This window comes from Palaemon carinicauda, chromosome 30, assembly GCF_036898095.1.
Source record: "Palaemon carinicauda isolate YSFRI2023 chromosome 30, ASM3689809v2, whole genome shotgun sequence".
Classification (NCBI taxonomy): Eukaryota; Metazoa; Arthropoda; class Malacostraca; order Decapoda; family Palaemonidae; genus Palaemon; species Palaemon carinicauda.
In genome coordinates, this window is record NC_090754.1 from 20,158,683 (window position 1) to 20,176,158 (window position 17,476).

At 46.1% G+C, this 17,476-nt stretch overlaps 1 protein-coding gene across 2 annotated transcripts in view; it reads left to right on the plus strand.

Moving 5' to 3' along the window:
• Positions 1-17,476, plus strand: part of Nhe1 (Na[+]/H[+] hydrogen exchanger 1) — a 236,014-nt gene that overhangs the window by 151,361 nt on the left and 67,177 nt on the right. For both annotated transcript variants that reach the window (XM_068353486.1, XM_068353487.1), the window contains exon 12: positions 10,581-10,722. In XM_068353486.1, the coding sequence (XP_068209587.1) occupies positions 10,581-10,722 (142 nt within the window). The remainder of the gene's footprint in view (positions 1-10,580; positions 10,723-17,476) is intronic.

Here is a 17,476-nt window from a genome sequence, read left to right on the forward strand (position 1 = left end):
GTTGTAGCCACTGGGTCAGTTCGGACTCGCTGCAGTCTTCCGACGACTGCTCACCTCCTAAGAGAGGCAAAGCGGTACCGCATCAGGCAGTCACACCGTCTGTTGCCGCACCTGCTCCTGTAGACCCTAAGTGGTCTTTGCTGCAGACCATGCAGTCTCAGTTAACATCATTGATGCAGGACTTACGTGCGGAGAAGGTTGACTCTGCACCAACCTCTAGCCTACAACCAACCACGGTTGTGCGTCCTGGGGACGCTGAGGCGACCTTCTGCCGCACTCCAGCTGAGAGAGTCCCGCCACCCATGCGTTCCAGTGTACCCTGCCAGCCGCATGTTGACGTTCAGCGACGCACGGAACCTTCCGTTGACGTTCGCGAGGTACAACAACAGTCTAAGTTGTTTTGTTTTGACGCGGTGCGTCAACCTCCGCATTCTAGAGTTGTTTTGACTGCTCAGTCTAGACAGTCAAAGCAGTCTCGAGTGGACACTGTACGTCCTCACGCACCTGTTGTGGTTGACAGTTCAGTTGTTGACAGTTCACAGACTGTCAAGCAGTTACATGACGTTGCGTTCTGGTCCGCTACTAATGCACCAGTGAGAGACTCAGCTTTTATCGGACAAGGTTCCTGTAGATGAGGAAGTTGCTGTTCTCCCTCCTACTGATATTCCCTTGAGGACTCTGTCAGATGGAGAGGAGCCTTAAGCTGCTTAGCCTCCTATGGACTTTAATTAAATCATGATGATTTTTTTAAGGATCTTCGTCCGGATCTTGTAACTGCTGCTCCTCGTTCGCCTAAACGTCAGAGCTTACACTAGGCCTAGCTACTTCGAAGCCGTTGTTTTTAAGCTAGTGCTCTCTCGCTCTCGTAGAGAGCGTTACGTTGGCTAGGCGACTGGTTTTTCACCAGGAGGAGTTTGGGGGATACAGCCTTTGCTTTCCCTTCTTTTAAACTGGTTTATAGAGCGAGAGTCTGATATGACACGAGAGAAGTTCTCGGCTTGGGAGTTCATGCCTCTGCCCAGATAGACTTCTCAATTCTGGTAGACTCTCCCTGGCGCCTAGCCAGGAGACGCTCCAAGTTGTTTACAGGTCAACTTCTCAGCTGTTGTCGAGCCTTTGAAGTTTTGCTGTACTATTATGTCACGCATAACAAGGCTTTCAGGGATGGTAAACGGTTCCGCCTCAGTCGCTAACCCCGTCTGTTGCCACACCTGCTCCCGTAGACCCTAAATGGGCTTTGCTGCAAGACATGCAGTCCAAGCTTGCGTCCTTGATAGAGGACTTAAATGCGGAGAAGAACCTTCTGGCCAACAACCTTCCAACCGGTCGGTTGTGCGCCATGTTGACGCTGAGGTAACCTACTCGCGTCTGCCAGTTGAGGTGGTTCCTCCTTCTGGCCAACAACCTTCCAACCGGTCGGTTGTGCGCCCTGTTGACGCTGAGGTAACCTACTCGCGTCTGCCAGTTGAGGTGGTTCCTCCACCGATGCGACCCAGTGTGGGTTGCCAGCCGCACATTGACGTTAAGCAACGCTCGGAGGTGGTTGTTGACGTTCAGGACGTTCAACAACCAGCAGAGGTGACTTGTTGTGACGCAGTGCGTCAACCTCAGCAACCCGGTAGGGTGTTGACTGCACAACCCAGACGGTCTAGACAGTTTCGGGTTGACGCTGTACTTCCTCGCGCACCCATGGTTGTTGACAGTTCACAGACTGTGCAGCAGTTCCATGATATTGCGTCCGGCTCCGTCACGCATCCACCAGTGCGACGGGATTCAGCGAGTCAGACGTTGCCCACTCCGTTGCCGTTTCCTCATCAGTTTCGGATGAGGAACCCTCTGATGAGGACGTTGCTGAACAAGACGATCAGCCCCCAGCCCTGCTATCCATCCAGAAGATGCTGTAGAAGGAACGCTGCTCAGTCAGGCTGTGGATGAGTCTGGTAGGGACGCTGTCATCCGTGGATCAATTTGTGTCACTAGGAAGACTACACCTCCGTCCTCTTCTATACCATCTAGCTTTTCACTGGAAAAGGACAAGACGCTAGAAGCGGTCTCGATCCCGGTTTCCGAAAAGATAAAGTCTTGTGTGACTTGGTGAAAGGACTATATCAACCTAAGAGAGGGTCTTCCCCTGACTGTTCAGACTCCCAACCACGTTCTCTTCTCGGACGCATCGGACGTAGGCTGGGGTGCGACATTAGACGGTCGGGAATGCTCGGGATTATGGAACTCGAGTCAAAGGACAATGCATTTCAACTGCAAGGAGCTACTGGCAGTACGTCTGGCCTGGAAAAGCTTCAGGTCTCTCCTTCAAGGCAAAGTGGTGGAGGTGAACTCGGACAACACCACGGCTTTGGCGTACATCTCCAAGCAAGGAGGGACCTACTCTCTGACGTTGTACGAGATCGCAAGGGACCTCCTCACCTGGTCAAAAGGTCTAGACATATCACTAGTAACGAGGTTCATCCAAGGCAACTTGAATGTCATGGCAGATTGTCTCAGTCGGAAGGGACAAATAATTCCAACAGAATGGACCCTCCACAAGGATGTATGCAAGAGACTTTGGGCCACCTGAGGCCAGCCAACCATAGATCTCTTCGCAACCTCGATGACCAAGAGGCTCCCAATATTTTGCTCACCAATCCCGGACCCAGTAGCAGTTCATATAGATGCCTTTCTCCTAGATTGGTCACATCTAGATCTATATGCATTCCCTCCGTTCAAGATTGTCAACAAGGTACTGCAGAAGTTCGCCTCTCACGAAGGGACAAGGTTGACGCTAGTTGCTTCCCTCTGGCCCGCGAGAGAATGGTTCACCGAGGTACTTCGATGGCTAGTAGACGTTCCCAGAACACTTCCCCTAAGGGTGGACCTTCTACGTCAGCCACACGTAAAGAAGGTACACCAAGGCCTCCACGCTCTTCGTCTGACTGCCTTCAGACTATCGAAAGACTCTCGAGAGCTAGAGGCTTTTCGAAGGAGGCAGCCAGAGCGATTGCTAGAGCAAGGAGAACATCCACCCTTAGAGTCTACCAATCGAAGTGGGAAATCTTTCGAAACTGGTGCAAGTCAGTATCCGTTTCCTCGACCAGTACCTCTGTAACTCAAATAGCTGACTTCCTCTTATATCTGAGGAAAGAACGATCTCTTTCAGCTCCCACTATCAAGGGTTACAGAAGCATGTTGGCATCAGTCTTCCGTCACAGAGGCTTAGATCTTTCCAACAATAAAGATCTACATGACCTCCTTAAGTCTTTTGAGACCACGAAGGAGCGTCGTTTGGTTACACCTGGTTGGAATTTAGACGTGGTACTAAGATTCCTTATGTCAGACAGGTTCGAACCGCTACAATCAGCCTCCCTGAAAGATCTCACCTTAAAGACTCTTTTCCTGGTATGCTTAGCCACAGCTAAAAAGAGTCAGTGAGATTCATGCCTTCAGCAAGAACATCGGATTCTCATCCGAAACGGCTACATGTTCTACAACTTGGTTTTCTAGCCAAAAACGAGCTGCCTTCTCGGCCTTGGCCAATATCGTTCGATATTCCAAACTTATCGTATGGTTGGAAATGAACTAGAAAGAGTCTTATGCCCTGTAAGAGCTCTTAAGTTTTATTTAAAACGAGCTAAACCTTTACGAGGCCCGTCTGAAGCTTTATGGTGTTCAGTTAAGAAACCATCTTTGCTTATGTCAAAGAATGCTTTATCCTATTTTATCAGACTGTTAATACGAGAAGCTCATTCCCATCTGAATGAGGAAGACCAAGCTTTGCTGAAGGTAAGGACACACGAAGTTAGAGCTGTCGCAACTTCCGTGACCTTTAAACAAAATAGATCTCTGCAAAGTATAATCGACGCAACCTATTGGAAAAGCAAGTCAGTGTTCGCGTCTTTTTTATCTTAAGAATGTCCAGTCTCTTTACGAGAACTGCTACACTCTGGGACCATTCGTAGCAACGAGTGCAGTAGTGGGTGAGGGCTCAACCACTACAATTCCCTAATTCCATAACCTTTTTAATTTTTCTCTTGAAATGTTTTATTATTGTTTTTGGGTTGTCCGGAAGGCTAAGAAGCCTTTCGCATCCTACTTGATTTGGCGGGTGGTCAAAGTCATTTCTTGAGAAGCGCCTTGATTAGAGGTTTTGATGAGGTCCTGTTGTATGGGTTGCAACCCTTGATACTTCAGCTCCTAGGGGTCGCTCAGCATCCTAAGAGGATCGCGAGGCTCCGTAAGGAAGACGTACTTAAAAAGGCAGAGTAATTGTTTAAGTCGACTTCCTTACCAGGTACTTATTTATTTTATGTTTGTTATTTTGAATAACTGCTAAAATGAAATAAAAAATCCTTAGCTCATAATAATGTAAACAATTATTGCTGGTCTCTACCCACCCCCCTGGGTGTGATTCAGCTTATATAATCACCGGCTAAGTTTAATATTGAAAAATGTTATTTTTATGATAAAATAAATTTTTGAATATACAGTGGTACCTCTACATACGAATTTAATCCGTTCCAGAACCAACTTCGGATGTAGAAAATGTTCGGATGTAGAAACGAATTTTCCCATAAGAATACATGGTAATTCATTTAATTCGTTCCTCAGCCTAAAAACCCACAATAAATCCTTAATAAATGGCTACACATAATTACACATAACAATAACATTACTGCATAATATGTAAGAAGCATGTAAAAAAGATAATTATAAAGAAATAATAAATAAAAAATGTGTTTTATTGCCACTTTACCTTAGAGACAGGCCAACGCAGGTGTATGATTTGCTACGCCGGAGACGGACGATCGGCGAGAAGGTAGACATGGTGTTAACATGTTCTTTAAATAAACATCTCTCTCTCTCTCTCTCTCTCTCTCTCTCTCTCTCTCTCTCTCTCTCTTGTTCTTCTTCACTATTAGTGTTAGAGACGTCTATTAATTTTTTTTCTGAGAGAGAGAGAGAGAGAGAGAGAGAGAGAGAGAGAGAGAGAGAGAGAGAGAGAGAGAGAGAGAGAGAGAAATTAAACAAAAATGAGAGATTAAACAAAAATGTGTTGTGTACATATGATTTTTAACAGCGTTAACAAGTTGAAAGACAGTTAAATGTAACTAAAAAAACAATATCAGCGAATCTGAATTCCTTTATTAACTAAAACAAATATTGATACAAACACACTCGTGTGCGTATGCGCAAACACACACACACGCACAAGGAGACACGATCGGCGAGGAGGTGGAGATGGTGACTGCGATAACATACCGTAACTTACACCACGGAAATTTTAATCTAACTTAGCTTATTTATTTTTTTTTTTATTTTCATATTTTATATTTTTTACATTTTTTTCTTTTGATTTTTTATTTTCATCACTTTCAGTGACGCGTTACGGTATGTTATCGCAGTCACCATCTCTACCTCCTCCCCGACCGTCTCTCTTACTGCGTAGCAATTCCTGTTTTAGTTAATAAAGGAATTCAGATTAGCTGTTATTATTTTCTTAGTTACATTTAATTGTTTTTCAACTCGTTGACGCTGTTAAAAATCTTATGTACTCTAAACACATTTTTGTTTAATCTCTCTCTCTCTCTCTCTCTCTCTCTCGGAAAAAAATAATAGACGTATCTAACACTATAACAGCGAGAGAGAGAGAGAGAGAGAGAGAGAGAGAGAGAGAGAGAGAGGGAGAGAGAGATTTTATTTAAAGAACATGTTAATGCTATGTTTAGAGAGAAACAGAAAAAGAGAGAAGTCTTATTTAAAAGAGCTTGTTTATGCTATCATGGTTTTCTTTGCTTCACTTTTTTCTTTCTTTCTGTTCATCACGCTGGCCCTTCTCACAAATGATCGTTGCCAACAATCTCTTTGTCCTTTATCCCTATCAACAAAAGGCGTTCTATTTCTTCCAGGGTATTGCTAAGATGTCTTGTAATAATGGTGATCCCCTTCGATGGTTATTTGCTTTAATGGCTGCCTTCAGCTTGATGATCCTCGAGATAATAGGCCTATTCCGGCCATATTGTTTAGCCATACAGTATCACTCACCTGCACACTGCTCTCATGTTTTTCTATAATTTCTTGCTTCATTTCTAATAAAAGAATTGCCTTCTTCCTGTACTGAAACTTAGCTTCTTAAGCACCGTGATTATAGGTTAAATCAAAAAGGAAATGTGAGAAAAGGAAGAAAATAAGCACTGTTAATAACAGACCAAACAGAGGACAACCACACGATACACACAAGAACAGAGAACTGAGCACTCGACGCTCAATGGCGTAATGTTTACTTCGTGTGTCGAAATAAAATTCGGGTGTAGAGTCAAAAATTTGCTCGAATTTTACTTCGGATGTTGGAAAATTCGGATGTAGATACGTTCGTGTGTAGAGGTTCCATACTTACCCGGTGATTATATATTAAAGGACCCTCCCTTCCTCCTCAATAGAGACCCAGTGGACCGAGGAGAAAATTGAGTTCTGTGTTTACATTGAGTACTGAGTACCTGCACGACAGATGGCGCTGTTGAAGTACACCCCCTACCTGCATAGCGATCGCTGGCGGATTTTTTACGTAGAGTTTTCTGTCGAGCAACAGAGTTGCAGCTTATATAATCACCGGGTAAGTATATTCAAAAATTTATTTTATTATAAAAATAACATATTATGTAACATTTCTCTTTCAATTCAAGGGAGAAGTTATTTGTTGCTAATCTTAAAGATATACTGTATTGTACACGATTTCTTTCCACGATATGGAAAATTTTCTGTTTTTTTATTCTTCTCAGAGATGGACGACTTACTGATTTTTATACAATAGAAATTAGTACACATTCGTGAACTTGATAGGACATCCCTTTCTTTATTGTTGATGGGCTTTGTCAAGGATTCATTCAGTTACTTCAGGATAAAGGGAACTTATTGAAGTGTAAATTATATCTTTTAAAAGATACCTGAGGCCGTGGGGGCATAAAAACAATCAGAATAGCGCCAATGTATCCCTGCGTGTTGTAAGAGGCGACTAAAAGGGACGGGACGAGGGGCTGGGAACCCCCTCTCCTATATTATAATCCTGTGAGACATCAAAGAGGTGGAGCTGGGGGAGAGTGACTGCTCCCCGCACTCTAGTTTTGTGGTGTTTGAATGTGCGTGGATGTAGTACGATAGAGAGTAAGAGACGTGAGATTGGAAGTATGTTTAGGAATAGAAGGATGGATATATTGGCTTTGTGTGAGACAAAGATAAAAGGGAAAGGGGAAGTGATGTTTGGTGAAATATCTGGTAGAGTGTCTGGGATTGAAAGGGGAAGAGCAAGAGAAGGTGTGGCTTTATTGCTGAGTGAATGGATGACAGGTAAAGTAGTGGAATGGAAGGAGATATCATATAGGTTAATGTGGTTAAGGGTTAGGTTGGGTAGGGAATGTTGGGCTTTTGTCAGTGCATATGGGCCAGGTTGTGAGAAAAGTGAAGAAGAGCGGAATGAGTTCTGGAATGAATTAACTAGGTGTGTAGAAGGACTGGGTAGAAGGAATTATGTAGTTGTCATGGGTGACTTAAATGCTAGAGTGGGTGCTGGAGAGGTAGAAGGTGTTCTTGGGAAGTATGGCGTACCAGGTGTAAATGAGAGTGGTGAGATATGTGTGTTGAGCAAGAGATGGTGATAAGTTCTAGCTTTTTCAAAAAAAAAAAAAAAAAGGATTAAAACAAGTATACATGGGTAAGAGTGGCAAATGGAAGAGTGGTAGAAAGGGTGTTAATGGATTATGTGTTGATAACTAAAAGAATGTTTGGAAGATTGAAAGACGTGCACGTATTTAATGGTATGGCTAACGGTATGTCTGATCATTTTTTGGTGGAAGGAAAATTAGTTGTAGCAAAAGAGTGGGGGAATAGAGTAGGTGTATGTGAAAGGAGCTAGTGAGGGTTGAAGAGCTAATAAAATGGGGGGGGGAGGGTAAAAAGTAAATATTAAGAAAAGTTGAAAATGGCATATGACGAAGTGAAAATAAGAGAAACTGGTAATTTAGAGGAGAAGTGGAAGTTAGTCAAAGAAAATTTTGTTGGGATTGCAAGTGATGTGTGTGGCAAGAAGTTTGTTGGAGGCAGCATGAAGAAGGGCAGTGAATGGTTGAATGAAGGAGTGAAGGTAAAAGTGGAAGAGAAAAAGAGGGCTTTTGAAGAATGGCTGCAGAGTAATAGTGTAGAGAAGTATGAAAGATATAGAGAGAAAAATGTGGAAGTAAAGCGCAAGGTAAGTGAGGCAAAGAGGGCAGCTGACCTGAGGTTGGGTCAGGGATTGGGTCATTCATATGAAGAGAATAAGAAGTTTTGGAAAGAAGTGAAAAGAGTAAGGAAGGCTGGTTCAAGAATTGAAGAGACAGTGAAAGATAGAAATGGAAGGTTGTTAAAAGGAGAGGAAGCAAGGAAAAGGTGGGCAGAGTATTTTGAAAGTTAACTGAATGTTGAGGATAATAGGGAGGCAGATATAATTGCTGTTGCAGGTGTTGAGGTGCTGGTGATGGGAGATGAGAATGAGAGAGAGATTACAAGAGAGCACTAGATGAAACGAGAGTAGGAAAAGCATCTGGTATGGATGGTGTGAGAGCTGAGATGTTGAAGGAAGGGGGTGTGACTGTACTTGAATGGTTGGTGAGATTGTTTTATGTTGTCAATGGTACCAGTTGATTGGGTTTGTGCGTGTATTGTACCACTATACAAGGGTAAGGGAGATGTGCCTGAGTGTTGTAATTCAAGGGGTATTAGTTTGTTGAGTGTAGTTGAAAAAGTGTGTGGTAGAGTACTTATTAATAGGATTAAGGATAAAACAGAGAATCCAATCTAAGAAGTACAGGGTGGTTTTAGAAGAGGTAGGGGTTGTATGAATCAGAGTTTTACAGTTAGGCAGATATGCGAGAAATATTTAGCAAAAGGTAAGGATGTGTATGTTGCGTTTATGGATCTGGAGAAAGCGTATGATAGAGGTGATAGGGAAGCAATGTGGAATGTGATGAGGTTATATGGAGTTGGTGGAAGGTTGTTGCAAGCAGTGAAAAGTTTCTACAAAGGTAGTAAAGCATGTGTTAGGATAGGAAATGAAGTGAGCGATTGGTTTCCAGTGAGAGTGGGACTGAGACAGGGATGTGTGATGTCACCGTGGTTGTTTAACTTGTATGTTGATGGAGTGGTGAGAGAGGTGAATGCTCGAGTGCTTGGACGAGGATTGAAACTGATAGACGAGAATGACCATGAATGGGAGGTAAATCAGTTGTTGTTTGCGGATGATACTGTACTGGTTGCAGATGTAGAAGAGAAGCTTGGCTGATTAGTGACAGAATTTGGAAGGGTGTGTGAGAGAAGGAAGTTGAGAGTTAATGTGGGTAAGAGTAAGGTTATGAGATGTACGAGAAGGGAAGGTGGTGCGAGGTTGAATGTCATGTTGAATGGAGAGTTACTTGAGGAGGTGGATCAGCTTAAGTACTTGGGGTCTGTTGTTGCAGCAAATGGTGGAGTGGAAGCAGATGTACGTCAGAGTGAATGCAGGATTCAAAGTGTTGGGGGACAGTTAAGGGAGTAGTAAAAAATAGAGGGTTGGACATGAATGTAAAGAGAGTTCTGTATGAGAAAGTGATTGTACCAACTGTGATGTATGGATCGGAGTTGTGGGGAATGAAAGTGACGGAGAGACAAAAATTAAATGTGTTTGAGATGAAGTGTCTAAGGAGTATGGCTGGTGTATCTCGAGTAGATAGGGTTATGAACGAAGTAGTGAGGGTGAGAACGGGTGTAAGAAAGGAGTTAGCAGCTAGAGTGGATATGAATGTGTTGAGGTGTTTTGGCCATGTTGAGAGAATGGAAAATGGCTGTCTGCTAAAGAAGGTGATGAATGCAAGAGTTGATGGGAGAAGTACAAGAGTAAGGCCAAGGTTTGGGTGGATGGATGGAGTGAAGAAAGCTCTGGGTGATAGGAGGATAGATGTGAGAGAAGCAAGAGAGCGTGCTAGAAATAGGAATGAATGGGGAGCGATTGTGACGCAGTTCCGGTAGGCCCTGCTGCTTCCTCCGGTGCCTTAGATGACCGCGGAGGTAGCAGCAGTAGGGGATTCAGCATTATGAAGCTTTATCTGTGGTGGATAATGTGGGAGGGTAGGCTGTGCCATCCTAGCAGTACCAGCCGAACTCGGTTGAGTCCTTTGTTAGGCCGGGAGGAACATAGAGAGGAGACGTCCCCTTTTTTTATTTCATTTGTTTGATGTCTGCTACCCCCCAAAATTGGGGGAAGTGCCTTGGTATATGTATGTAAAAGATACCTAATAGCAATTGGGAATATCAATTTGTCTTTGGAAACTTAGCTGTCCTTTTCCTTGAGGTAGTAAATTTGATATAATTTTAGGTCAAATTTCCATTAAAAATATTGATTCTTTGCATTTTATTTAAATTTGTTAGGTGTTTTCATCGTTTAGAATTTGAAGTTGGTTTTAATGCAATAGTTTCTGCGTCATTCATTTACAAAATATATTTGAAAGTGAATAAAATGATGTGCTTTCATTTTTCCTTAGATTAATGCTTTCAAAACTTATCCAGACTTGAATTTCTTTCAGTTTCATCCTGCGCTTGTGGTGTGGAGTATTGTCTTGTGTTTGTTGGGTAGAGCCTTTAATATCTTCCCACTCTCCTGGGTTGTGAATAAATTCCGTGACCACAAAATAAATTACAAGATGATGTTCATCATGTGGTTTAGTGGTAAGTATTTTATAATTTGATTGAAAAGTATATTTCCAATACGTATTTGTATATCTAATCACTATGGAAGAAACGAGATAAATTCTCATTATATTTCCTCTCAACCCCGCAGGAGGGTAGTGCTGACAGTACATCTTATGTAGTGCACTCTAGACATTACGTGATGTTCTTTACAGCAACACTTCAGGCTCTAGCAGCATCCACTTACTAGTCTACTTTATTTCCATTTCCATTTCCTTTCTCTCATCTTTCTGTTTATCTTCTTAACCTTTAATAGATACTGCAAGTACGGGTTTTCTTCAGTTGTACCCGAGCACTGAATGGCTCATTGGCCTCAAAGTTGGGCCATATTGCCCAAATTCATTACATCTAGTATATTTTTACTTTTCAAAAATTGTAAATGTTGTGATGGTAGTGAATTTTTAATAGATGTAAAATAATGATGTTGCGAGGATGCAGAATGAGGGTTTTTGTATAGGTAGGTTTGCAGGTATGGCATGAATAGGGAACACTGATGATGAATTGTTATTACTGGAGGATGTGGAAGAAGTGAACATTTGTGTTTTATGACATTTATGTGAAAGATTGTACTGTATTAAGAATGGTTTTTCTACTTCTAAGTGGAAGGGTATGTCTAGAGAAGTTAAGAGATTTGCTGGAAGGTTTGTAGTTTGTTGTGAGTTGGTACAATATAGTTCACATGCAATTGAATGAATCAAGAAGTGTATTTGCCAGTATTGTCTGTGATTTGTGCAACTGAAACGTGTAAAATTGTTCATGATAGGTATGGATATTTTGGAAAGTTCAGGTTGTGGGAATGTATGAAGAAGAGAGAGTGTTCCGTAACCGAAATACAAACCACGCTATTTAAATAGGGTATTACTTTCGGCGTAGCTGAAATGGCGAGCCATTAGAATTTTAACGAGGGTTTACTACCCCCTCGCTAGTTAGCGACACCGGTGAACTAGTTCACTTTACTTTTGGCTCGGGTGATGGGCAGACGTGTCTGCTCCCACCCTCGCTTTGGCAGCCATTAATGCTTTTTGTCTTTTACTTACTTTTTCTTATACTTAATATATGTATAAACATTCTTTATGTTTATGTATATATTTGTGTATAGAAATATAGTAAGTTTCCTTTTCAGTGTTTGTGCTGTATGTGTAGTGTACGACAACGTCACCGGTGTAGTACCAGGCCACCACGGTTTCACGTCATGGGGCGCGGCCTCTCCCTTGGTCCTTCGGTCTTTCCTTCGGCTTCCGATATTCGGCCGCCGTGGGGAATCGTCATCGCTGGACTCTCTTCATTCATCTGTTTTCTCCGCTGTTCCTCCTTCCCTACGGGGAACTTGGATTCTCAGCGAAGGGAACGTGGGAGTTTAGATTGACTACGGTCTCTCTCTCTACTCGAGGTCGTTCACCCTTTTACTACCACTACGTACTATTACGGAAGCTTCTTTTCCGTGCGGGTTGGGTTGCTTTTCCGTTTATTTTTCTCAATTATTTTTAATGAAATCTAATTGTTTTTTTAACTTGTCAGCATTCTGTGGAGAACACTTCCCTTTAGGGGTCAGTGGTTCTTACTATTTGTGAACATTCTTAGATGAATGACATAATTATAATTCTGTTATAATTCTGTTTTTGTTACAGCTCTCCGCCCTCCCCCTTCTCCCGTGAATGTCAGTGGGGGAGGAGGGCGCATACTTAATTTGTAACTCTTATGTTTTCTATTCCCTCGGGGTTTTCTCTTCGGAGTTCCTCCCGGGGGAATTTCTGTTACCTAATTATTTTTATTTTCCCAGTTAACGATGCAGTTTTTCTTCGTTTGCCTAAAGTGTGCCAACAAAGCAGAGCTGCCCTGTTGGTGCTTGGGGAGTCTGCTGTTGCTGCCGTCTCTCTAGGACATCGTCATGGGCGTGTTCCCTTCTCTTAGAAGTTCTCCCGTGACAACTGTCAGCTCTTTAGTTCATCTTAGAACGCTAAGGAGGTTCGCCTCCAGGGGTAGGTAACTTCCCTTCCGAGGGAGGTTCCCATCCCAGGTGTGAATTTTTCCCCTGCAGAGGGGGAACTTCTCATACCTTAATAATTCTTGGATGGGTTTTCCTGGTCCTTGGGCGGTTATGCACTTGGTGCTGAGCGACCGCACTTGTAACCATGCTCAAGGAGCTGAGCAGTTGCAAGGCCTGGCGTTGAAACTTCCGGTGGCTATGCTCTTGGGGCTGAGCGGTCGCACCTGCAGCTATGCTCAAGGGGCTGAGCAGCTGCAGGATCAGTCTTGTGACCTCTCTCGTTCGCGAGGGAGGCCACTCATAAGGACTCCTCTTCGGAGGATTGCTCCTTATAGGTCAGCTTGCTGATCCAACGGCCCTAAGGGGCGCCATCACCAGGGTCTTCAAGTCTCTTCTACGAAGTGTTCACACCTCTCGTTCGCGAGAGAGGCCACTCATAGAGACTCCTCTTTGGAGGATTGTTCCTGTTTAGACCATCCTGCTGTTCGGGACCTCTCCACAGTTTGTTCGCCATCTCCTAGACCTGCTGACCTGCCGTCTCCGTTCCTGGCTGCTGACGCTGTGGGCTCCCACGCACCCCGTTCTCCAATGGGCACCGGTCCCTTCGGAGCAAAAGGGGCTTTCTCACACTGTGAGTAAGTCCCTAAGCGCCAGGTATCCCCTGCGCTCCAATGTTTTCCTGCGCACTCGCGCGCAAGCGCTTGCCGACTGTTCCTGCTGTTCCTGAGACTTCCATCCAGAGGAATCCTGTTCCAGAGACTATTCCTGAGTTAGCGCACAGGCGCTCACCAGTACTTCCAGTGTTGATTGTCCCAATTCCTGATCGTCCTGTCCGCTGTCCCTTCATCCTAGCGCGCGCGCGCTCGTGCTCGCCGACGATCTTCTTACGCCAACGATCTTTGTACGCGCGCAAGCGCCGACGATCTTCTTTCGCGCGCAAGCGCTGACGATCTTTTTATGCGCGCAAGCGCCGACGATCTTCTTACGGGCGCAAGCGACGACGATCTTCGAGCGCCGACGATCTTCAAGCGCTGACGATCTTCTTGGCCCATGATCTTCTTTCGCGAGCAAACGCTGACGATCTTCTTACGCGCGCAAGCGCCGACGATCTTCGAGCGCCGTCGATCTTCTTACATGTGCAAACGCCGACAATCTTCAAGCGCCGATGATCTTCCTGGCAGACGATCTTCTTTGGCGTGCTAGCGCTGACGATCTTCCTACGCACGCAAGCTCCGACGATCGTCCGCGCGCAGGCTCCGATGGTTTCCCGCGCCGACAATCTTCTTACGCGCGCAAACGCCGACGATCTTCTTATGCGCGCAAGCGCTGACGATCCTCTTACGCGCGCAAACGCCGACGATCTTCTTGCGCGCACAAGCGCCGACGATCTTTAAGCGCTGTCGATCTTTAAGCGCTGTCGATCTTCAAGCGCTGTCAATCTTCTCTCGCGCACAAGCGCCGACGATCTTCAAGCTCCAACAATCTCGTATGCGCGCGCGCTGACATTCTCACAGGTTTTTCATTCTGTTCCTGCACGTCAATCTGATTCCTGCTCTCCCTATGAAGTCTCGCCCGCGCACCCGTGCGCACGTGAGAGTGTTTTCAACGGTCTCTCGCGCGCGACCCCTGGGTTTTTCCCATCGCGCGAGCGCCAGCGCGCTCCCTCTACCAAGGTGAGGCCTTCTCCCACTGCACCAATGGGAGAAACTCCATCTCGAGCAGGAGAATCGTCCCGTGTTTGGGCGAGAAGAGCCCTCAGACTTCGTTGTTGAGTCCCGTATCCCTCCTAGGAGGGAACCGAAGGACTCTAAGAGTCCCCCCAAGTAGAGCCTTTGGGGACAGGAGACTTTGCTGCCAGCTCTCCAGGGGGAGAGCAGCAAGAGTCTGAGCATGCCTTCTGGCAGGTCTTGACTCTGATGAGGAATCTCAACGGGTTCAAGGACCCTGAGGTTCCTCCTCGTGAGGGCAAGGACACGGTCCTGGACCGAGTCTTTGGCACTCAGAAACTCGTTAAGGCCAGTGCGGTTTTGCCCTGGTCCCAAGGGGCGAAGAGTGCCTAGGGATAAGGTTGACGGCCAGCTCTCCGAGCTCGCCTCCTCCAGCCGTTCCACTACTGCCAACAAGCTCCTCCCACCTCCACCAGAGGTGGTATTTTGAGATCATGGAGGAGTCTAGCTTAGCTCTTCCGTTGCACTCTGTGGAAGAGCTTACCAAGGGAGTCCCTCTCGAGAGACTCTCTAGCCAGCAAGTGACTTTCTCGGCGACAGAGATCCTAAGCCAGGAGAAGGTTCCGAAGTGCGCCATGCAGGCTACTTCGTGGCTGGACGTCTGGTTGGGGTCTCTTGGCATCCTGTTGCGATCCGAAGATCTGTCCAAAGAAAGCACCAGGAAGGCACTGGAGACCTTCCTCCTTTCGGGCACCTGCACCATTGAGTTCTGGCCCACCAAGCCTCGAACTTGTGGGCCAATTCGATCTTGAAAGGACGTGATGCGGTGGCAGAAAGGTTCCTTTCGAGGGTCCCGGCCTTCGAAGTCGGCAAGCTCAGACTATCTTCCCTTATGGGAAAGAGTCTGTTTGAGCCCAAAGATGTGGTACAGGAAGCTGAGAGGTGGAGGAAATCCAATCAGGACTCTCTCCTCCAAAGGGCTCTCACAACGAAGCCCTACAAACCTCCAGCACCTCAACAACCTCACCTGTCCAAGACGACGAAATTGGCAGTGGCAGCAAAGACGACGGTGTCCAAACAGCAGCCCTTTCCTGTCAAAGACAAGAATGGCAAAAAGCCAGGGGTGGCAAGAATCCTAGAGGCAGTGGCCGAGGCCGAAAACGCTAGGATTGGCAATCCCCCTGCATGTCCACCAGTGGGGCGATGCCTACAAAGTTGCGCATTCAGGTGGGAGCAATTCGGGGGCGATTCCTTGACGATTTCTGTAATCAGTCAGGGATATCGCGTCCCGTTCACAACATCTCTACCTCCCCTGACAGCGAATCCAGTGTCGTTGAGCTCCTATGCTATGGGATCGGCAAAGGGGCTAGCCCTACGGGCAGAAGTCGAGACCATGCTAAAGAAGGATGCTCTCCAAGAGATCGTCGATGGTTCCCCAGGCTTCTTCAGTCGACTCTTTCTTGTAAAGAAGGCGTCTGGAGGCTGGAGACCAGTCATCGACCTCTCAGCTCTGTACAGGTTTGTCAAACAAACTCCGTTCAGCATGGAGACAGCAGACACGGTCAGACTTGCAGTGAGACCACAAGACTTCATGTGTACACTGGATCGGAAGGACGCGTACTTCCAGATCCCAATCCATCCGTCTTCAAGGAAGTACTTAAGATTCAGCCTAGACAACAAGATCTACCAGTTCAAGGTGCTGTGTTTCGGTCTCCACAGTACCTCAGGTATTCACCAGAGTGTTCACCCTGATCTCTTCGTGGGCACACAGGATCGGCATCCGTCTCCTCTGCTATCTGGACGACTGGCTGATCCTGTCAGACTCGGAGTCGACCCTTCTTCGACACCAGGACAAGCTTCTGAGACTTTACCAAGATCTAGGGATCATGGTAAATCTCGAGAAGTCTTCTCTGCCTCCATCTCAACGACTGGTATATCTAGGCATGATCTTGGACACCAATCTCCACAAAGCCTTTCCATCAGACGACAGGATAGCAAGGCTGAGGAGGGTCGCAGATCCTTTCCTCAGACGAGAAGAACTCCCAGCCCAATCTTGGTTACGTCTTCTCAGTCACCTTTCCTCCCTGGCCCGTCTAGTTCCAAATGGGGGCCTCAGGATGAGATCCCTACAATGGTGGCCCAAGTCCCGGTGGAATCAAGGTCACGATTCCCCGGACGTTTTGGTCCCTATGGGTCCTGTGGAACGGACGGACCTTCAGTGGTGGGTGACAGACGAAAACCTCCGAAAGGGAGTGTATCTTCTCGTCCTCCCCCCGAATTTGATGCTGTTCTCGGACGCCTCAAAAGAAGGGTGGGGGGCCCACGTCCTGAACCACAGGACCTCAGGCCTATGGTCAGAATCAGAAAAGTGTCTCCACATAAACCTTCTAGAGATGAAGGACGTATTTCTGGCACTTCAACAGTTCCAACAGTATCTGGCGATTCACTCCGTGGTGGTGAGGAGCGACAACACCACGGTAGTGGCTTACATCAACAAGCAGGGAAGTACCTTTTCACAACAGCTATCCCATCTTGCAGTAAAGATACTGAGATGGACCGAAGTCCACTCGTTTCCACTATCGGCTCGCTTCATTTCGGGTAAAAGGAATGTGCTCGCCGACAGTCTGAGCAGGGCATCCCAGATAGTGAGTACCGAGTGGTCTTTGGATCCTCTAGTAGCCAACAGAGTCCTGACTTTGTGGGGCTCCCCGATGGTGGATCCGTTCGCGACAGCCTTGAATTTCAAGCTTCTGCTGTACTGCTCCCCAGTCCCGGACCCCAAGGCACTCTGGCAAGATGCCTTCCAACAACGGTGGGTCAACATCGGCGTTTACGCCTTTCCCCTGTTCTGTCTGATGAGAAGGGTGCTCAACAAGACCAGAATATCGGTCGACCTGTCAATGACCTTAGTAGCTCCGCTATGGCATCACGCAGAGTGGTTCCCGGACCTTCTGCAGCTCCTGACGGAACTCCCGAGAGAACTCCCTCCTTGACACGAGCTACTCAAACAACCACACTCCAACATCTCCCACAAAGCCGTAGCATCGCTGCAGCTTCACGCCTGGAGACTATCGAGCAT